The sequence below is a fragment of the Schistocerca nitens genome, chromosome 3 (assembly GCF_023898315.1).
Source record: "Schistocerca nitens isolate TAMUIC-IGC-003100 chromosome 3, iqSchNite1.1, whole genome shotgun sequence".
In the NCBI taxonomy this organism is placed as follows: domain Eukaryota; kingdom Metazoa; phylum Arthropoda; class Insecta; order Orthoptera; family Acrididae; genus Schistocerca; species Schistocerca nitens.
The window spans coordinates 866,127,583-866,151,221 of record NC_064616.1 but is presented as its reverse complement, the minus strand read 5'-3'; the positions used below and the strand labels follow the sequence as shown (position 1 = coordinate 866,151,221).

General features: G+C 38.1%; 1 protein-coding gene across 1 annotated transcript in view; it reads left to right on the top strand.

The window, feature by feature from the left end:
- LOC126248901 (arginine-glutamic acid dipeptide repeats protein) overlaps nt 1-21,694 on the top strand; it is a 169,142-nt gene extending 147,448 nt beyond the window's left edge. Inside the window, exons 21-24 of the mRNA XM_049950374.1 lie at nt 2,541-2,662; nt 7,115-7,221; nt 17,939-18,004; nt 21,212-21,694. Of these exons, the coding sequence (XP_049806331.1) occupies nt 2,541-2,662; nt 7,115-7,221; nt 17,939-18,004; nt 21,212-21,248 (332 nt within the window). The 3' untranslated portion in view covers nt 21,249-21,694. The remainder of the gene's footprint in view (nt 1-2,540; nt 2,663-7,114; nt 7,222-17,938; nt 18,005-21,211) is intronic.
- The last annotated feature ends 1,945 nt before the right edge of the window (nt 21,695-23,639 follow it).

Here is a 23,639-nt window from a genome sequence, read left to right as displayed (position 1 = left end):
TGTGTGTGTGTGCGCGCGTGTGTGTGTGTGTGTTTAGTTTAGGTGACTATGATGAATCCATATATCGGATAGTATGGTGTTGTTTTTTGTGTTGATGATGATGGTAAGGAAGAGGGTAAGACCTGCTACTTGTACATGTCCTGCTGTTATTGAATAATACCAGAAGAGGCTGCCAAGCCTGGTGTGTTCCTCTGTCAGTAACATCAAAAGCCTCTAATTTGTGAAACTCTGTCAGGATTTGGCTTTCAACACAGAACAGTGGCACAATGTCTGATTTATTTATTTATATGTGTCCAGAACATAACATATTAAATATAATTTATCATGCATAGCATATCGTACATATATATATTACAAGTATTACAGAGAATATGTGCATATTTATATTCCATTTGCTGCCCAGAATTCCGCTGCACAGACTGCCTTATCACTGGTGATAATCAGAACACAGGTTCCGACAGTTTCCTGCAGTTGAGTAGGTGCTGATGGTCTTGGGGTTCACCACACTCACATACTTCATCCCCTGAGATGTAGCCCCAGCTCTTCAAGTTCTCCTTCGACCAAGATACTCCAGTTCTCAGTCTATTGAGTACCTTCCATGTCATGTATGGGAGATGATGACCTGTAGCTAATTCTTCCTTGGGGTTGTCCCAATACTTCTCTGATGATGAGCTACGTCAGAGTTGTATCCTATGGTCTGCACGTGATGTCTGGATTGATTGTGTTGTTCGGAGAAAACTTTTTCTCGACTTGAGTCTTGGTGTTTGATGTTCGCATCCAAACAGGGGGTGTCTCTGATCCACCTTCTGCTTCTTTCTTTCCACTTCAGCTGCTGTTCTCCTTCGGATGTCTGGAGGTGCTACGCCCATGAAGTGGTAGAGTTTATCAACAGGGTTGCCCGCAAACAGCTGGTTACAGTTCGTCCTGTTTCATTTAGGGCAATATTTACCTGTTTGGCATGGCTGGAGTTGTGCCATACAGGTGCTGCATATTCAGCAGCGGAGAAGCACAAAGCGAGGGCAGATGTGCAGAAGACCTGTGGGTGTGCTCCCCAGTTGTTGCCGGTCAGTTTCCTAATAATGTTGTTCCTCGCACTGACTTTCATTTTTGTATATGTACAGTGGTCCGTGAAGGTGAGGGACCGGTCCAACTTCGCTCCGAGGTACTTTGGGGTGTCACAGTGGGTCAGCTGTCTGATAATAAGGACCTTCATGTCATTGTATCGTTAACAGTACAAAATTGCTAATGAAATTCTTTTCCAACACTAGGATTTGAATAAGCTACCTACGGACTTAATTGGCATTATACTAGTATGTAGTATCAACCTTGGCTCTGGTTGTGAGGATGCTATAAATCCATATTTCAAAAAGTAAATTTAAAAAAGTTCCTTACTCCAGAACTGATATTGCTTTCCATAGCTTTTCATAGGATAGGAAGTAAAGCTTTGTGATTCTGTTGCTTTCTGGAGGGTGGCTGTGTTACTTGTAGGTATTAGCACCAAATTTAACAATCCAAACACAGTGATCAGTTTATGCAATCTGAGACATTCTCCAGCCAGTTACCCAAAAACTTGGTGAGCAGGTAAATCATGCCTAACATGTCATGGATGAATACACTAGCTGTGTGATACTGGTGATACAGAAGTGGAAGTTGTAAGCTTATCAGAATCACCAGCTATCTGCAGCCCTTCTTAGAATACCTTTGAATCCTTTTGTCAGTATGCTTGGTAAGAGCTTTGCCAATAGGATAACACACACCAAAGTTCTTGCAGACTTGGAGGTAGCTTTTCGGAATGATATCATCTTTTTGTGAGATATTCCATTATATTAAAATTTCCCTCTTGTATCTTATGTTGTACTGGGATGATTATAGCACTTTTTCATCAGTACGTGACAAAAATTTTAGTGTATATGGAAGCATATCTTCCTTTGTCTGGTATCATAGCAGAAGAAAATGCTTCTGTTAAATGATCTGCTATATTTTATCTGACTCTGTAATTGTTTTCACCGAATTACAACAGGGAAATTCTTGCTATACTAGGACTTAAATGCTTATTTAAATTTATCCATTCATTGTCATTTATTGGTTCCTACTTTATTTTTGCTTGTAGGAGACATGTCTTGCAGGAGTCATTTTACTGACTGACTTATTTATGTAGTATCAGACGGGTTTAGTGAAATATGTTTGAAAATGAAGTAGATTCTGGCAAGTCCTTTTTATCTTTTGGCCAGAAATATTTCTCTTTTCAAAACAACTATGTGTTTAAAAAAAGCTAGCCTTCTTTCTCTTGTCTGTCTGTCAGTCATCTGTAATTTTCAGTGAGGAAATGGACTGATTTGAGAGTAGAAAGTCAGTACATTTATTGTATCATTTTTTTAAAATTATGTTTTGTGCTGTTTCATAGAAACTCTTCTTCCTTTAAATTATTCTTTGGAAATAATGGTATGTGGGCTGTAATTTGTAGTGTGCTATTTCACATGCAATTTTATTGTCATATGTAATTTTAGCTATTGTAGTGACATCTTACTGGTGTGTTTTAGCATCAGCATCGGGATATCCACGACCAGCTCTGTTACCTCCAAGAGAGGCAGCACTTGGATTACATCACCCTTCAGATTTATTGACACGTGGCCCAGGTTATGCTGATCAATTGGCTCATCAGGTATATTTTGGCAACTTCTTTAGGATGTTGATTACATTGTTGTGTTTCAGCACATTCCTGCATGAATGCACAAGTCAGGCTACAGCTACATATTTCTAATGTATAAAACTTACTGAAAGGTGTTGTTAAGTAAAGTGGGCCATACATTATTGAAAGCATATGCTTCAAGTTGTTATGTGTTAAAGAATGAAAATACAATTAGATAGCCACATGTTGTAGAAGTTAAGATCATAACTAAAACCATGAATATCAATCTTTTAAAACATACGAGTTGTTCTTTAGAAGCTTGGAAGACAAATGAAAAGAGAAAATATATTTGATGCTGTTAAATTATGGTGGAAAGTGTGGCAGATTACCCAATACACAAATACAGGTCACATCTTTTACATTAACAGAAGAATGGATTTTGGGTAAATCAATGAAGCAACAGTAGGTGTAATATTCTTTCATATTTTCTGCCCTGAGATTATAGGTCAGGAATTGGTCAAGTTCTCTCAGAATATGTCATCATAGGACATAATAGAGTAAAAATAAACAGTTTTAGCATGCTTGTAGTTTCAATGTCAGTGACAATGGTGATGGTGATTATGACAATTATCAACTTTCAGTTTCTTCAGAAGGTACTGAATACGAAACTTCAAAGCCCTCCATCTCCCTTTAGTCAAGTGACTTCAGAATTTTCGGCTTCGATGATTACCGGTTTGGCTTATCACAGTAAAATACTAGTTTTACAGATGTTCTGTGTCAGGAGCTGACCTCTTAATGTTTCTGAGAAATATCATGATTACTGCTCAAGCTGCCGATAAACTTCTAGATTTAACAGCCAGTTTTGGTTGACAGCTTCCTGTTCGGGTTCACACTTTGTAGCATTTGGTGAATGTAAAATTGTTGATATCAGATAATTAAACCATGAATTTGACACTATTGTTACATCATTATATAAATTACATCATCAGTATATAAACTTCCCTAGGGAGTGCACTCTTTTCATGCTACATCAGCAATTGGTGTTAATGCTAACTCTGTGTTTGAGATTTGAATGACAATCTGTTTTCCATAAGGTATGGCTTAGTGTCATCCACTACCCTATTACTGTATCATTTACATTACATTCAGCATTTTTCATGTTGCCATTTGTGTCATTTGTAAGTAGAAGAATTTCTGAACAATCCATCTCAGGTGTTTGGTAGATCTGGATGTACACAGATGAACCAAAACGTTATGGCCACATGGTTAAATATATGTGGAACAGTACTAACCTGGTGCAAGCATCATCTTCTTGTTCTTCTTGGTAGTGCATAAGTTCATTGCCTCGAAACTGAAAACTTTTTGACTATTGAACTATGCCACACAATACTGTACTGTACACAACACCACTGCTTTTTAGTTTCACTTGATTACAGTTATATTAACATTAAATTGACCTATTCAATGATGATCAGTTCACTATCATTACTATTCATACTTCAAGATAATCAGGCTAGACCACCCAGTTAGTGACAGTTTCAATGGCAATACTTATCATAAAACCCTTCATCCCATAATCCACAGTTTATAGAAGCAGACAGTTAAACACCGTTCATTATTAAAGCCAACATGAACATTTAGTGTGGCACACAAGACAAAAACATTTATTATGTGCAGTGTGTTAAACTAAATTTTTGCTTACAACAGCCAAAGAAGTTCATGCAGTTGTTTCACACAGACATGTTGTCACCAAGAGAAACAATGTGGAAATATTAATTGTTCTCAAATGTTGCAACAGACTGACTTTTAGATTCTTCAATGCATAATTTGATCCAAATAAGCATTAACTTGCATAAAAATGTTAATTGATTATGTTCTCAGTACTGATTTTACTGTATGATTGTGGATATTGACAGAGAGATGTTAGAATAAAGATTGTAGGATGTGGACTCGATTCATAGATGTTAACATGGGAATTTCTTGATGTGGACTGAAGATTTTTGGTTGGAGTGTGCTTTATAAAGGCTCTCGTAAGGATATTTTATGATTTTGCAAACTACATATTTGTTTATAAACCTGTATGATTGAAATTTGCTACAGTGGATGAGCCATATGTTCAGGCAATAATTTAGTTTACATAGTAAATGATTAGTTAACGAAGTAAAAAAGGTTATGGGACCATTTTGTATGCCAATTGTGTGAATTCAAACAATGGAAAGTCCAGGTTGGAATATCAGCAATATAAGGAAAAAGATACATTACCACTCACTGTAAAGATGACATGTTGAGTTTCAGACAGACACAACGAAAAGACTGTTACACATTTAGCTTTTGTCAGAGGCTTCTGCAGAAAGGGAAAGACATACACACATTCATTCACACAAGGAAGCACACCTCACCCACATGGCTGCCATCTCCGGCAGCTCAGACCAGAATGCTGGTGGTGTTATATTGTTGAAGATATTTCTTTTCATTCATAGTTTCTCATCCACAGTGTAAACAGCATTTTCTGTTGACATCAATATCTACTACTGCAACACAAAAAGAGCATAACTGCTCAATTGAATAAGGAACAATTTGTCATGGAATTTTATTGATCAACTGTTTTTGACTGTGAATTGTGTCCTTCTCACACAATCCAATGACAGTAGTTTATTATAGAATTATTATTGCACTTTGTTGGAAAATGTAAATTAGTTTAATCAAAAGAAATGTGACTGAGGCTGAAAATACACTCCTGGAAATGGAAAAAAGAACACATTGACACCGGTGTGTCAGACCCACCATACTTGCTCCGGACACTGCGAGAGGGCTGCACAAGCAATGATCACACGCACGGCACAGCGGACACACCAGGAACCGCGGTGTTGGCCGTCGAATGGCGCTAGCTGCGCAGCATTTGTGCACCGCCGCCGTCAGTGTCAGCCAGTTTGCCGTGGCATACGGAGCTCCATCGCAGTCTTTAACACTGGTAGCATGCCGCGACAGCGTGGACGTGAACCGTATGTGCAGTTGACGGACTTTGAGCGAGGGCGTATAGTGGGCGGGTGGACGTACCGCCGAATTGCTCAACACGTGGGGCGTGAGGTCTCCACAGTACATCGATGTTGTCGCCAGTGGTCGGCGGAAGGTGCACGTGCACGTCGACCTGGGACCGGACCACAGCGACGCACGGATGCACGCCAAGACCGTAGGATCCTACGCAGTGCCGTAGGGGACCGCACCGCCACTTCCCAGCAAATTAGGGACACTGTTGCTCCTGGGGTATCGGCGAGGACCATTCGCAACCGTCTCCATGAAGCTGGGCTACGGTCCCGCACACCGTTAGGCCGTCTTCCGCTCACGCCCCAACATCGTGCAGCCCGCCTCCAGTGGTGTCGCGACAGGCGTGAATGGAGGGACGAATGGAGACGTGTCGTCTTCAGCGATGAGAGTCGCTTCTGCCTTGGTGCCAATGATGGTCGTATGCGTGTTTGGCGCCGTGCAGGTGAGCGCCACAATCAGGACTGCATACGACCGAGGCACACAGGACCAACACCCGGCATCATGGTGTGGGGAGCGATCTCCTACACTGGCCGTACACCACTGGTGATCGTCGAGGGGACACTGAATAGTGCACGGTACATCCAAACCGTCATCGAACCCATCGTTCTACCATTCCTAGACCGGCAAGGGAATTTGCTGTTCCAACAGGACAATGCACGTCCGCATGTATCCCGTGCCACCCAACGTGCTCTAGAAGGTGTAAGTCAACTACCCTGGCCAGCAAGATCTCCCGATCTGTCCCCCATTGAGCATGTTTGGGACTGGATGAAGCGTCGTCTCACGCGGTCTGCACGTCCAGCACGAACGCTGGTCCAACTGAGGCGCCAGGTGGAAATGGCATGGCAAGCCGTTCCACAGGACTACATCCAGCATCTCTACGATCGTCTCCATGGGAGAATAGCAGCCTGCATTGCTGCGAAAGGTGGATATACACTGTACTAGTGCCGACATTGTGCATGCTCTGTTGCCTGTGTCTATGTGCCTGTGGTTCTGTCAGTGTGATCATGTGATGTATCTGACCCCAGGAATGTGTCAATAAAGTTTCCCCTCCCTGGGACAATGAATTCACGGTGTTCTTATTTCAATTTCCAGGAGTGTATGTGTACTTGCCACATAAGTTTAGTCTGTGGTGGTTGCCTGCAACATAGGAGCTATTTGAGTCCACAGATGTCTGCATTTGTTCCTTCCAACCCTCAGAACATTTCTGCTTATCATTTTCCATGAGGTAGTGTGGAAGCTCAATCGTGTTTGCATCTGGCAGAATGCAGGAATACATCTGTATAAACAGCACCCGCTGACACTGAGTTGACTGATTTCCGTGAAACTTTTTACAGCTCAAGGTCGAAATTCAGTCCTGCACCAATTTGTTGCTTGGTAGAAAATACAGTGTTGTGAATGGACATATTGCTAAATGAAGGCGTATTCCTATTTGTGTTGCAGTTATCAGCTCAAGCTGCCCATGAGCAGTTGCAGCGCCAGATGTTGTTAGATAGGGACAGATTCTCTCATACTCATCCATCACTTGTTGCACCAGAGGAGTTCTTAAGGTAAATCTTTTAAAACATGCAGAGTCTGTATTATTTATGTTGTATGTATATTTTCATCATCTTTAGATGTACTGCTGGTTCTTTGTTTATGGTATTCATATAAGTTGCAATATGCAGATAGTTGCAGCAGCCTCTGTATCATTCTGTGTAGTATACTGACACTGACTGACTGTCAATATATAGCAACTTCTTCCTAGTATTTGTAATTTAATATTTAAGTTTTCGAAGATATTAGAAACTACTTACTAATGAAATGATTCAGTTACTCAACAAGATTCATAGTTATATACAAATAAGAATGCTTTTCCTCCTTGAAGAAATTTCAGTTCAGTCCCTACCTTATTTGAATTCATGTAATAAACCTACTCTAAGTGACAGTCATTGATGCCCCTGCCCTCAGATTTATACAAAAGTAGCTATATGCACATGCTTTGCAATGGAAGTTGAAGAAAAACCTTTGTATACTGTCACTTTTTAGGGTTCCATACCTCAGCCAGTGAAACACAGAAACGTTATGGGATCACTTTGTCAATAAATTTATTTTTCCTTGCCAAGAAGTCAAATATAAATGAATCCTATCAAAAGAAGCAAAGCAATTTTGTTAAGTTTTGGATAAATTCAATCTTAGTTTGTATTCGTAATGATATGATTGCAGTTCTTAATTCTGTCACTGACACCAAAAATACTTCTGCTACAGAGATTTTATTTTCTTTTATTTTTTATTTTTTGAAGCACCATCTATTGATTTTTTGGTGTAATACACCATCACTAAGGTAAACACACGTACTACTAAGCTGAGCAGACTCCTAAAACAACAATTTACAATATCTTCTTTTTTTCCCCCCATGACATGAGTTTGATGAAATAAAAAGTATATATTGCCCTAAGCTACACTGCAGGTTACCTGTGAAAACCCCATGAAAATTCATCAAATAGTTTTGGAGATTAGCATGTTTGGATAGACAGACAGCCATGAAGGTTTTATCGTTTTGTTATTTGTATACAGGGGCGTGCTGGAAAGTAATGCCTCCGAATTTTTTGTAAAATATCTTAAAGCTTTTTGAATAAAACAATTTTGTTAACATTCTACATTTTTACTCTTCACATCTACGTATTTGCAGCTGTCTGCCATTATAGTGCTTCAAATTGTAGGGTGTAACATGGTGATGTGTAGCCATAACTGTCGGTGCATGAGAAACAGTGTGGCATAGTCCAGTTTCGAATTGAAAGAGTTTGTCCACACATGGAGCACCCTTTTCTTCAGTGTGTTAATGCCAGACCACACACGGGGATTGTAACGTCTGCAAAAATCCGATGCCTCGGGTTCACTCTCATCAATCATCCTCCATACAGCCCCAACTTGGTTCCATCTGATTTTCATCTGTTTCCAAAATGTGAAGGACTCCACTTTGGTAGTGATGAAATGGTGCAAGCAGAGATGAGGTTGAAGAATAAAGATATGAAATTTTAATAAAATTTGTTTTATTAAAAAAACTTTAACATAAAAAATTTTTTTGAGGCTTTACTTTTCAGCACGCCTTCATAGATTATAGTGACAATGTGGCGTCATTGTGTGGAGACATTGGATATTTTGGAACATTAACAGCACTGTGGCTCCAATTTGATTATGAATTACCCTTCATTTACACTGTCAGGGACCTCAGTACAAGCTGTATGTTGTTCCTAAAGACTACATAGTTAAGAGACCGGTATACAAACCTGGCAATGAGTCATTTTCACATCAGACGTCTGTCAGTGTTTTCAGAAGTTATTCCAAACCCAGCTAAATGGTTGAATTATTTCAAGCAAGTCTCCAAATACAATAGGTGCAGTGATATAATATGTTTTGCCAGTGTCTACTGTTACTTCGGTAGCATAGCCATGAGTGGTTTGAAAACAGTAGGCTAAGCTATTTACAGCTGCGAAAATTTCCGGTTACCAGTTAAGTTTTTGGTGACAACCAACAGGAAAGCCATCTGAGGGAAGAATGACTGACGTATTGAGTCTAATACCATGGAGAAAGAACACAATCAATACAAGTGTTCTGGTACTGTACCACACTGTGAATCTGAACATAACAAAAGCAAATAAAGTTTTACACCTAATGTAATCTGTAGAAGGAGAGGTGTATCAAGCATTTCATTTGAAGGAAACCGCCATTACAGAAGACTTCATGAAGTTTGCTAACCAATAGCGTGAAAGATGCCCAGTTGAATCCCACACCAATGCTGTACCTATTTCTTTCATGGAAAACAATCAATACCTCGCATTCCTTGTACAACAATTATAGATAAAATAAAATGGAATTCCTGGCAGCTGCAAATGTGAAATTCAGCTGGCATGAAGCGGTATCAGTTATTCAAGAAGAGTTACATCAGTCTTTGGCACCAGTATCTATAAACAAGCAAACCTACCTTGGTTAATGGGATTGACCGCCTTAAACTTACACCACAACTGTGTAGCTCTCTATCAGCTTGTGTGTAATCAGCCAATTATCAGTGTGACATGATTTGGAGGACAACTTACTGTAATGATTCCTCTGTAGATACACTGGGCACAGCATACATTATTGTTGAAAGAAGAAATAGTGTGTTTGACCATTTACATGATTTTTAGAGGTTTGTTTTCCACATAGCATGCGCTGCATACCCATGCTCTCAGAGACCCTGCAGCTGCACTGCTCAGCTCCTCTGGGGAAAATTAATTGTTTGCTGTTTTGAATGAAAATTGTAAAAATGTTTAAGATTATGTATACTGGTTGTCCACTGCTGAAAATAGTAGATCTTTAACATAAAACTGCGGTTACTTTTCAGCACTTGAAGAACAGAAACTTATTAAACCACGTTTTACATATTAGAAACTGATACAAGAGTTTTATTTACATGTTTTATTCTAGTCTGGCTTGCTTTACGTTACCACCTACTTGCACCAAAATATTGTTTGCTGTGTATTATTAACAAAGCTTTCCTAAAGTCATTTATCAAAATAGTCTCACACCAGATTGTGTAGGCCACTAAGCAAAATGAACGGACAGACAGGATTCGTTTAATTAAGGTTAGTGGTAATCTAGCTCACTTATTGGTGTTTGAGAAATCATCTTTTACATGCCATTTACTAGCCAGTGTGTCTATACAATAGCTTTGCCTGTTGTGTTTAGTGCATTTCTGTGAAGTTTTCATGCATGCTTCAATGTTTGAACATATTCAGGTATATCACAGACATTCTGATCAGGAGGAAATCTGTAAATTGTTAATATTCGAAGAAATACTTCAGAACCAAGATCATATTTAAATATTTATTTTGAACTGATGACCAGTTTCAACACTACGTTGCTGTCATCTTTGGATTAGCAATATGACATACACACACACACATTGCATTTGTAAACATATTTTCTATGCCAATACTAATGAAATACATAAGTATAATATTTTGCAATGTGTTTGTCTATGTCATATTGCAAATCCGAAGATGACAGCAAGGTACTGTTGAAACTGGTCAGCAATTCAAAATAAATATTTTAATGCGATCTTGGCTCTGCAGTATTTCTTCAGATATTATATTCAGATAAGCCAATGTACTCAGTCTTTCCTGTCAAATGTCCTGGTGCTAAGGTTTCAGCTTCCTGTGGTAAGCACAGCATAGCCACTTTTCTCAGTGGCATATCACAGCATTTTACTATGTGACCTAGTGTTCTGGAATGTGTCACGTAATTTTGTACTATCCAGACTGATGTCTGTCACTTCTTAACATGAGCTATAATAATTTACAATCAATTTTAAGACAGTTTGTACAAGTACGCAATTCAGTAACTGGCAACTGCCAGTTCTGCTTGTTGGTAATTCTGTGGTAAAATCCTATACCAGTGGCTACCGTACTCTTCACACATAGTGAAAACACATGGTCACCAGTTTCATTGTATGTATGGCCTAAGTAGGTAATGGTCCAAAATCCCTATTAGAAGCTATGGGTTGTATTGGGGACATAGCATGTATAAAAATTTTGATAAGTATTGTCACAAAATGCACTATTTTGATATAAAATAAGTTTAAAGATCATATCATTCCCAAATCTCCCTCTTCATGGTATGCAGACAGTGGTTAAAATGAGCTCCAACTTGGATGCTTCACAGGAGCTGCTGTATGTGATGATCCTGCTGTTTGTTGTACAAAGTGTGTCTGCACTTTCATACACATAGTCCACATGCCTTGGTATGTGCCAAATAATTTCTGCTGCCACCAGAAATCACATGAGGAGATCTTCCAACTGTACAGAAGTCTCATAAATACATGACTCTTCATATGGCTCCACAAGAAAAAGTCAAGAGGTGTTAAATCTGATGGTTGTGATGGTTACGGAGTTGGTCTACATTGAACCTATCCACCTTTCACTGTACATTTTGTTGAGATGTTTACAGACACCACATGTGCAGGTTCACCATCATTTTGGAACCACATGATGTCCTGACAGAGTGACAGTGACAAATCTAATAACTCCTCTAGTACTCCTTGTAGGAATGTCAAGTATCTGGGACCCATTACGCAGCATGGAAGAACATGCAGCCCAATAAGACAACAATCAATTATAACAGCATATTCATTAATACCAAACCATTGCTGAAATCCACATGAATGTGTGGATTTTCGTTATACCCAATATGCCTGTTTTGACAATGCAGAACAGCCTCCCTTATGAAGCGAGCTTCAGCTGCAAAAAGAATGCAGTGCAGAAATTTGAGCATGTTGACACAACAATGTAGAAATGACATATAGAAACTGTCATCTAGTGGAAAATCTGCCCGAGTCAATGCATGCACATTGTGTTGATGGTAAGGGTGGAGTTGCTGGTCATGCAAAGTATGTTGTATGCTCACATGAGGCGTCCATCGCATGACATGGACAGTGTTTCGAGTACAGGTAGTTAGTTTCATGTTCCATGGATCATTTTACACAGTAGATCGTAATAATGTGGAACGAGTCATTTTACATTCATTTCCCAAATTAATATCTAAATATGCTTACATTCTGAACATTTGGAAATTTTTTCTTTCTTTTTTTCCAAAAAGGAAAAATATTCAGATTTTGTTAGTTGTAAGTCCAAGCCACCACCTTTTACACATCACACTTTTGTGCTAAAGATAACCTTAATGTGCAGTAATGGATGTCATTTTTCCCTCTAGTATTGTAATTGTGTTCATCATTGTTCCTTTTTAACTGTAGTGGTTTATTTACAACAAACTTCATGAGGGAATAAATATACTCTGAAGCAGTAGTCAGAACACCCAACTCCTTAAACAGGTGTCTACATGTTGTCAGGTTTTCTTCTATGTGCCAAAGAACATTCCACTGAAAGTTGAGAGTGTTGTGCAGCCATAGAGCACCACAGTCAACACTCGTAGTTATGAACATATTAGTTTATCACATCTGTTGTAGTTGAATGAAATTGATATGTGATGGACTGAGTTGATCTGGGAAACATTCTCGATACCTGCATGGCTCTCCCCATAAGTCCAACTTCACTATAAATTTGCAACATCTCTGTGTAATCTTCAAATGTAGATTGTATGATCCTGTGCTGTCTCATTCATCCTTACTTCTCAGTGACAGACTGCCAGTTGAGCAGAATGCTGAAGCAGTGATTATAAACAGACGGCAAATTGCGTCAGGCGACTGACGATGGTGCCTTTGTCTCAGTCTGTGTGCTTGCTGTGAAGTGGAAGGTTTGAAAATAATCTGATCTTCAAACGTCTTTTATTTCCTGACAAGAATTCCTTATCAAAACTTTACCTACTAAGTACCTTCTACAACTCCTAGAAGAGTAGACTGTTGTTGTTGTTGTTGTTGTTATTGTTGTGGTCTTCAGTCCAGAGACTGGTTTGATGCAGCTCTCCATGCTACTCTATCCTGTGCAAGCTTCTTCATCTCCCAGTACCTACTGCAACCTACATCCTTCTGAATCTGCTTAGTGTATTCATCTCTTGGTCTCCCTCTACGATTTTTACCCTCCATGACGCCCTCAATACTAAAATGGTGATCCCTTGATGCCTCAGAACATGTCCTACCAACCGATCGCTTCTTCTAGTCAAGTTGTGCCACAAATTTCTCTTCTCCCCAATTCTATTCAATACCTCCTCATTAGGTACGTGATCTACCCATCGAATATGAATACGAATTTGAAACCCCCTTGTGTGTGACTACATATTGTTAAATAGTGTCCCCACAGTTTATTCTTACTATGGGCCTCTGTGACCTTAAACTGCCCCACAGAGGCAATTGGTAAAAAACATAGTTAGGTCCAGCATGGTATAGCTTACCTACCGTGTTGCCATTGATGCACCCATTACATATAGTGCCAACTCTGCCTGCAGTAATGCCATTCCACTAGATTTGACTTGATTTCTTGGGAAGTTCTCAAAGATGGAGAATAATGTGTACATAAATAGCCAATTTCTTTGTGGGAGACATAACTCTGAAGTGAAGTGCAGAGCACCAAGTGTTAATTGTAATTGATGATGGAAAAGTCTTTAAGTTATGACTTGTGACAGATAATTTCATTGCTGACAATGTGACATCTGTGTGCCACATGCAGGCAAATGACCACACGGAAAGCTGTCCATGTATATTGTCATTGACAGAGAGACTGATATATGATATTACCTCTTGTAATGTTCACTTTCATCATACTGAAGCAAGACGCTATAGGTTTGACTCTTGCTATTTCTACTCCATGATTGTGAAGCTGAAACCACAACAGATACCCTGTTTTACCATTTCAGTGTGATTATACCAAGAATGATTTCATTAAGCAGCTTATCTACAAAACTGAAGAAGTGAGACACATGCAGTGCAAACAAACATTGGACATTTTAGATAAGGGGCAAGAACATTATTGCATAAAATACTGACCACTAACTTTTAGCCACAGTGTCATTATGGAATGTTATACTTTTGTAGAAAGTTGTGCTATCAGAAAATTTTTTATTGCTCTGTGTGGTCCTTAAAGGATTCTACACGGCTGTTGGACTTTACATATGACATTGTGGATTATGATTGTACACCAAGGCAGAAAAACTGTGGATACATTGGTTGTATCATCCACATGAAGTCCTGTTCCAGTCATGTGCAGATTGACAATTGCGATATCCCATATAAAAGACCTGAAGACTTGCTCAGTGATCAGTGAGTCGAGGTATCTTTGAATGTTGCAGTGATGGTGACGAAGTAGCAACTCCATTATAATGCAAAGCTGCTCAACTATTATCTTGCAAATAACCTTTGAAAACGTCTTGGGCTAGGGTGTTTTTATTCACCATAAAAAAGTGTATTTGAGTAGTAAAGATACTCTAGGTATTAACTGATGAATTCTGTTGTTGGCCCTGATAAATGTTACTGATGTAAACATATTCAGTATGTATGCTGCTGGCCATTAAACTTGCAACACCATGAAAGTGGCGTGCAACAGACATCAAATTGATATGAAATGTATAGTACATGCCTAGATATGGAAATTATAAGCATTGCGACACAACTGTACAATGCCTGTGTGAGTAACACCATCTACATTCTGTGCATAAGAAAAGATTATGGAGTGAGTTTCTCATTCAGAAATAGCATTTGGGTGTCAGTTCTTGGTGAGATTATCGTGTTATGCCTTATATAAGAAGAAGAAATGTCTGTCAGCATGTGTCAGAATTCGACAATGGCAGGACTGCGGTCTATTGAGTCTGATGTTTATTGTTCTACGATATTGCTTCTTTCATTGATCAGGATCCCATGCCTTGGAGGATCTCAATGGCTGCGCACAACCAGTGCTAGATAGGTACACATTTTTTCTCGGCCTCACAGGATTGTACAGCCACATTGTGTACTTCAGGTCTGGAGAAGTCTTGAGCATCACAAACTGTCAATGCAGTGATTATTTTTACAGTATCTCTTGACGTGGCAGTGGAGAGGGTGGCACCACCAGTGGTGAACCCAACGAGAACACTGGGAAACAGGTGTCGCGCCATATTGTTATATGATCCAGATTTTGGCCTCAAGTACAAAAACTTATTTGTGTGTCAGAAGATGTCAGACTGGTATGAAATACCGGATGCACTGTGGAGTCCAGGAATGAAAGTCTGCAATGTATTTAGGTGTTCTCACTTTTTTTAATGACAGATCTGGCCTTTGTGACCAGATATGCTTTTTTGACAATGACTTATATTTCATGCCAGTCAGATGACTTTTGACATAATTTGTACTTGAGAATGGACTAAGGCTGAAATCTGGATTGTAAAACAATAAAATAAAAATTATCACAGTCAAATGGCATCAGCATTGTAAAAAAGTTATAGTGGATGTATGTATGTGTGGAGGCTCCAAGGAGAGTGCTGGATATGGGCACAGAATTACATAATCTTTTCAGATGAGTTCCGATGGATGTATCTATGAATGGAGGCTGCAAGGAGAACAAACTTACAAGGTTACACTGTCATCGTCAGTTGCATCTGGCACCTAGCGTGATTGTATGGGTTGCCATTGAGTACACTACAGGGTCACCTGTGATTTGCGTAGCCTGTAATTTAGACAGCGCGCATTAAATTTTTGACATGTTAAGGCCAGTGGCCATGCTCTATTTTTTGTGATGTTATCTATAAATGAGATAATGCACGACTGCACATTGCTTGTGCTGTTCTGACGTACCTCGATACAGAGGGTGTTTGAATGTTGTTGTGGTCAGCACTTTCTCCAGCTCTCTCACCCATTGAAAACATCTAGTAATGGTTTACTGAGAGACTGGCACACCATTACTCGCTAGCCATTGTGATTGACGAACTCTGGCACCAAGTGGAAGCAGTGTGGAATCACATATGGTACCTGTATCTGTCATCTGAGCTCAGTTTGACTTGATGCCCACTGGGTTAGAACCATTGTTGCTACCAGAGGTGGCAGCTCTGTGTGCTAAATTTTGCACAATGTATGCCTTCAAACCTCATACAAATTTAAATAATTTGTTCTTCCTAATATATTGGCCAAGCACAATAAGTAAGTTGTCATGGCCTGCAGTGTAATTAGATTTTTGCAATGCCAGTGGCCATAACTGAAGATTTTTTCCGCCACATATATTTCTTAGTGTAGTCCTGCAGCACACTTCTGCAATAATTTCCACAGTGAGTTAGTGTGCTTGGTAGGTAAACAAAGAAACAGAAAATGGTTTGTGATCTTCAAGAGTATGTGCCCTATTCAACATTTTCCTCATACTTGAAGTTTATCTCTTTATGAGTAGCAATAAGCTTTTTCGTGTAGATAGTCTCAGCACAAACGTGCCCAGTTCCATTATCATTTTGAAGACAGTTACTAATTCACAGATAAACATAAGTTTTAATCATGTTCTCACTGGAGCTGTTAAAATGTTTTTAGAAATGGAATTCAGACATTTACAATCACAGGTTATGTACATTCCATGATTTATTTCAGCCAGTTTATTATCCTCAATATGCAGGAAAAATTATCAATTGCATCTTGTGTTTTGAGCATTCCACTATTGGCATAATTTTGTTGTGACATTAAAAGGAAGATTTAATATGCATTATATTTGTTGAGTGCATATCTCTTTGTGCTCACCCCCTTATAGGCCTACTAAATTACATATTTAAGTGAATCTTTATGAGTTCATTTTCAGTGAGCTTGGTATTTAGCTAGTCTTACAGCCACTTCACAGTAAACTTTTAAATAACTTTGTGGATAGGCTCATACATTTTTTTCCTTCTGCATGCATTTATTTTCTTAAGAAGTGTGTTGTCTGTGTTTATTGTTTATGAATACATGCACGTAATACAATAGTGTACCTCAATTAATCAGTTGCATGAAATATGGAATACTTGTTAATCCTCTTTTATGGTGGCAGCTGCCTTAGTCTGTCAGATATCTGTTGCAATATTCTCTCTCTCTCTCTCTCTCTCTCTCTCTCTCTCTCTCTCTCTCTCTCTTTTGCAACTGCTGTGCAACTGATCCATTTACCATATAGTTGTGGCACTGAGCAGACTACAGGCACACTAACACGTTTGAATATGTAGCATAGCTTAGTCAAGTCTCTGTGCTTATATTCTGTGGTCAGTGGTTATCTTCCATTGACTGCATTCCCAGGATAAGCCATTTTTGTATTAAATTAAATTAACATTAAATTTTATTTTCCCTCATACAGCTGCATCGTTTTTTGTTCTATGCCTGTTCAGAGTTCCTTGCTCATTCAGTGACAAATAGGTTCTGTCTTCTAATAAAAGTGGAGAAGTAATTCTGCAAAATCTCATTTTTCTTTACAAAATTTGCATTAGAATTAAAAATTGATTACACTACATCATGTCTGTATGATACTGTGAGCTGTTTCATGCTGCATAATTGTGCTCCATGCTGTTATATATTTAATACATAAATGAAATTGGCCATTAGAATTCCTGTTTTTGGAAGTACTTTATGGGATATTAGTTCTTATACTGCTCTGAGATTTTCTTCCACCTCTTCTTCTCTAGTGTCACATTCACTTTTGACAAACAGCTGCTCGGTAAGGATAACTACCAGGAATGTGCAAAGTTGTAGCTTACTTTCCTCTGGTTTGTAAGAGACCTTTGTATATTAGTGAAATTAGTTGAACTGAGTACAGGCAAGCTGTCTGTCTTTCCAAGAAGTTTCTTTATATGGTCATCAAATTTATCTTTTTATATACTTTTTATTTTCAGGCAACAGAGGGAACGAGAAATGAAGGTGAGAGCCTTGGAAGAGGCTGCTCGTGGATCACGACCATAGTAAGTGCTTCTAATAGTAGATTAATTCTGATGGGTGATGTATTTTGACATTCATTTTGTAGACGAATTTAGGGTAAGTGTGTTAATGCAAAAGAGAATGAACTTAAAGAGCTACCATACATATTATATTTATCATGTTGTTTGTTTACCTTTTAATATGAATGAGCAGACCCATTCAGAAATGATCGTGTCTTCCAAAACTTGAAAAGTCAACCGAAGTGAATAGGCCATTTGATTCATAGCAAAAATAGACTGGAACAGTTTAATTGGGGTAAATAATGAGAGTGCAAGAAATGGAGACGGAAGGGGGAGAGTGAATAGAAAGATACAGGATTGACAGTGTAGGCTACTGTAATTTAGCAAGGGCAGTAAAATTGAATACACAAATGAGGATAACAGAAACCGTTTCAATCTGTGTTAGGATCTAGATCACATGGGCTGTGGAACAGTTATTAAGTTAGCCGTATTATATGGGTTTCATACTGTGCAAGTTGCTGGGCAAACTTGTCTTTCACTACAGCTTGATGGTCATGTTTCATGCGATGGATTGGTGACTGGTGATGATACCCATAAATGAATTACATGGCTGACTTTGCAGTACAGGAACAGGACATGCTCAGGGTATTCACGAGACAGGTTTTGCAGTTAGGTCTTTCGCACTGGTGTGAATAATGTGGCGGATGGTTGGTCGTGGGGGTGAAATAAAGATGGACTAGGATATTTTTTAAGGAGGGAGGGAGTGAAATACCATCTCAGAAGATGTAACAAGGATTTTGAAGAGTATATTCTGTATTTAATTGGGTTGGTTGGAGTGGTAGAAGCATCAGAAATCCAATTTGCATCAGGTTTGGGAGAGGGCAGTTGGTACAGGAGTGCTTGTCTGTGCAGTTCTTGGCAAGACCTTTGCCGTAATTAATGAGGGATTTACATCACTGCATATGTGCCATTCACCACAAGTGGCGAGGTATTATGAGAGACACTTTTCCAACATGGATGACTGGTTGTATTTACTCATAGACTTAAGTGTACTTCATGCGGGATTTTCCATTATACTTTCTTCTTTCTAAGATATGTATTAATACATTTCCAATTCACTTACTAATTGTGTGGCTCTCTGTCTCCAGGACAAGAAGTACTCATAGTATTTGGCAATTCTTTCATGAAACCGGAGCTGACACAAAGACCTTGCAATTAGCTTTCTCTTGGTTGTAGAATAGAGGACTATGATTTGTACATGATTTGATGAATCACCTTGTTGAATATATCATCACAGTAGCCTTATCTCAGATATTCCGGCTCTTCTATGTGTACACTGTTGTAATATTTTGTATCATTTGTGTATAACCATGTGAATGTTGTAAACTGTGTGAAAGCTGTGTATTGATTTCTCATCATGTGATTGAAAATTGGTTACCTGGAGATACCATTTACGAGTAACATTTCCTAGTAGCCATTATCATTGTGTTTTATGTTTTACATCTTCAGCCATGACTTTTTGGTGTTGATTGTACCTTCTAGGTAACTACTTGGCATTCGATTGTATCTATGGTACAGTCAACACAAAAAAATCATTGCTGAAGATGTAAAACATGAAACAGAATGATAACGATAATGGCAAACTATTAGGAAATGTTACTAATAAATGGCATCTCCAGGAATCAAGGACTACTCTCATCTAAATTTACATACCAACAAGAAACCACTGTATTTAAATTAAATTTTGCAAGTTGTGTCCAGGACAAAGAGTTGACTGCGATATAATTTAATCAGTTCTGTGTCAGAATCACATTTGACACACAGTAATGTAATAAAAAATGTTAAGAAATGGAGCAGAACCACCGACCTCATATTTCTCCCATAAACATTGTTACTTCAAGAGCACACAAAACTACTCTCCAGTATTCAGCTTCTCCAACATGTCACCAGTCTTGTCGGCAGGAAAACCTTTAAACCCACATCTGAATCCCCTAATAATATTTTTTTAATGGTTGCAGAAGTAGTAAAACATCCTTTAAACTTTTCTTGGTGGCCTACTGCATGTGCAGATAATGTTTATCTTCTAGACATTAGCTCCCAGGCACTCTTCAACTGAAGATAATGCATTGAATATAACAAGAAGTCTTTTTGTTATAACATGTTCACATTTTACAACTGCCCATAATTATGATCATGTACATTACTCATCTGGGCATCCCAGTAAATTACTCTTCGGATCCCCCCCCCCCCCTTTTTTTTTTTTTTTTTTTTTTTTTTTTTTTTTTTTTTTTTTTTTTTTTAACAGTGAACTGCAGCTACAGTGTTGCCATTTAATTCAGTTAGCTCTCGCATGAGCGTATTGTCTTCTGTCCTATGAGCAGTTAAGTCTACATTGTATGATTACCTCTACTTTCTCTTGATGTAATGTAGGTATAATGTCTTTATAAGCTTAAATGACACAATCTGACGATCATCCATCTTTGTCTATTGTAGATGAATTATATGCCGTATTTCGGACTACATTGCTGGTTCATACTGTTGTTTTACACATCTCATTTTTGGTTCAAATGGCTCTGAGCACTATGGGACTTAACTTCTAAGGTTGCCCCTAGAACTTAGAACTACTTAAACCTAACTAACCTAAGGACATCACACACAGCCATGCCCGAGGCAGGATTCGAACCTGTGATCGTAGTGGTCGCGCGGTTCCAGACTGTAGCGCCTAGAACCGCTCGGCCACATCTAATTTTTATTAACAACTTCTGTCTAATAAGTATCACCCATTGCACATCACACTATTTGCTCTGGGAACTGCTTAAATATGCCACAAAAATTGATATCCTGCAGTCCTTTGTAACATATTTGCATTTATGAATGTTGTTTTTGTACACTGCGTAGATTTTATGACAGAGAGTTTATGTTTCAAATTATATTATAATTTCTATAAGAAGAACTTGGTGATTAACTGGTTGCTTCTCTCTGATTCAACCTTCAGGTTAAAAAAAAAATGGTATTTGCTGCATTACTAAAAGTTGACAAATGATTTGAGAGCAACCAGGATATCTCCATTCCATCCATACTCATGGATTCACACACATGTCTTTCACTTATCCTATTCCTCCATACTTGCTTGTCATTTTGCATTGCTCTCAAGGTTCTAAATACTCGTTTGTAGAATTTTTTAAAAAAGTTTGCATTCTAAATTTATGGCACTTCACTCTTGATCTACAGTCCAGCATCCAGGAACAATTTGGTGCTCTACCTCTAAGGACTTCAGTGATGACAGGAAATTAAGGTACAACCTTCCTTCTTCCCTTCCCAACCGTCTTGACCCAGCGTCATGAATGACCTCTTTCTCTCTCTCTCTGTCTGTCTGTCTGTCTGTCTGCTTCTACCTATCTGTCTGACTTTTAACATATCCACAGTTTAACCTTTGTACTCTAACAGAAAAGGTTTATGGTTTTATGTCTCCCTCTCTGCCCCCCCTCTCTCTCCCCCCCCCCTCTCTCCCATTCCCTCCCTTCGCCTCTCTCTCTCTCTCTCTCTCTCTCTCTCTCTGTGTCTGTCAGTCTGTCTCTTTCTCTCTATGTTTGTTGCATTACTATCACATGCTGTTAAAATATTATTAATGTTGGACAAGTACAGTTATGTTACAGAGTAATTGTCTGGTTTGTAAATAATACTTTAGTTGTTATGATGATGTTTGTTATCGTTTTACAGGTGCAGATATGAACTACTTTGTAGTTGCATGTATAGTGACTGTACAGAGTGGTGCAGGTATGCACTTCTTTAAAGTTGCATATATAAAAACTGTACAAAGAGAATAAAAAAGGTAACAAGAATTGCGCATACCTCAGTTATGTGACAGAAAATAGTACTATTTTATGTGTTGTTGAATCTAAGCAGATATTGTTTTAAGATCTTGTATGTATATATTTGTAGCAAATTTATTGTGGCTTGATTCATATGCTATAGGAGCACATAAAATAGCTCACATTTATTATTTTACAGAGTTCAGCGTTTAGCTGAATTGTCATTCCAGCATGGTTATATTTCACAACCATGTTTGTAGCATTGGTTACCACCAGATAGTACCTTATTTGGAATACACTGATTTATAAAACATAAATTTTACAGATTTATGATATATATTATTATTTCTCTTTTTTACATTTTAAAATTGTGAATAATTTTTAAAATCTATTTTTTTTCTATTTAAGTGACATTATCATTTTAGATACAGTTTTTGAAAAACTGAATTTCTAAGACTGGGAAATTACGTTGTGTTTTCTAAGACGAGAGTAAAATACTTAGTATTTTTCATAAAAGCCGCATGTCGGTGCTTTTGTTGCCCTGTTAATTTGTGTTTTTTTCGCAGTGTGTTGATTATAAGGTAAAGGATATGAAAAATAACAAGAAAACAAATTATTTATGTGTAAATTTACCACAAGTGAGTGTAATTCAACAGAAAATTGTCTAGGAGGAGACATCGCCTGCTACTTTTCAGTAGTTGATTAGTTGCGTATAATTTAGTCCAGGGTAAAATAAAGTATGATGACTACTTTATATACCATTGATGTTTTGTACCTTTGCCGGTTACCTCGTTTCTATTTGAAGTATTCTGCTTGCCATTTTGTTGACTGCTTGTGTCGTGAATATGGTACAGAGTGCATAATTTTTATTTTACATTTCCATGGAAGTTCATTTGTAGATGTGACATAGAGCCCTGCCTTATTTATGCTTTGTGTATACATTTTAAAGCTAGTGAATGTAATTAAATATTCATCTTCGATTGTAAGCCAATACCTACATATATTGCCTAACTTTTGAGCTAAAAAAAGAAATTATTGCAGGCAAATGGAAATAACTCAGTTATCTGTTCTGGTATAAAATTGAGTCATTGGCAAGTACCAACATTTCTTTACTAATTTATGGTGAGCATGGTTTTCCAATACTGTGGTACAAAACCAGTCTGTTCATGGTCATAAATGCCTCTTTCAAGAGCCATAAATGTCTTTTTCAAGAGCACCACATTTACTGTCCTGTAAAGTACCTCCTTCATACAAAGTTGCTCTCTTGTGTGTTTTCTTAAAAAAAAAGAAAAGAAAAAAAAAGAAAGTAAGTTGTCTAAAAAAAGTGCAATGACTCAGTTTTTAGTTGCCCTATAACACTACTCATTTACCTCTGTCTTTGTTAGTGTTGTGTACCAGTCCATAAATGCGTATATAACAAGTATCCATGCAGAAGTCATGAGAGTACATGCACTGTCAATAGATAATAACAGTAGTTACTTGCATGTACCAAAGAATAAATTTTAAGTATATTAGTCATATTTTCTTTCCCATATATATATATATCTCCCTGACTTGTATATTGTGTTTAAGTGGAACTGTGTTTCGGCAGTAAAATACAAGGAAAAACATAGTCTACATGTCTGTACACATTTCAGATTGTGTTGTTACTGTTACTATTATTTCATGTCTGTTTTTTTAATATTGTCACATTGTTTATATAAATAACACTTTTCCCCTTACCATCTGTTTCTAACATTGCTGTAATTAGTCCAAAAAAGTCACAAAAACTAGCATAAAAGGCAGTGGTTCTTTGACAGTAATCATTTCACTACAATTAAATATGAACATACCTGAGGCAATATGTT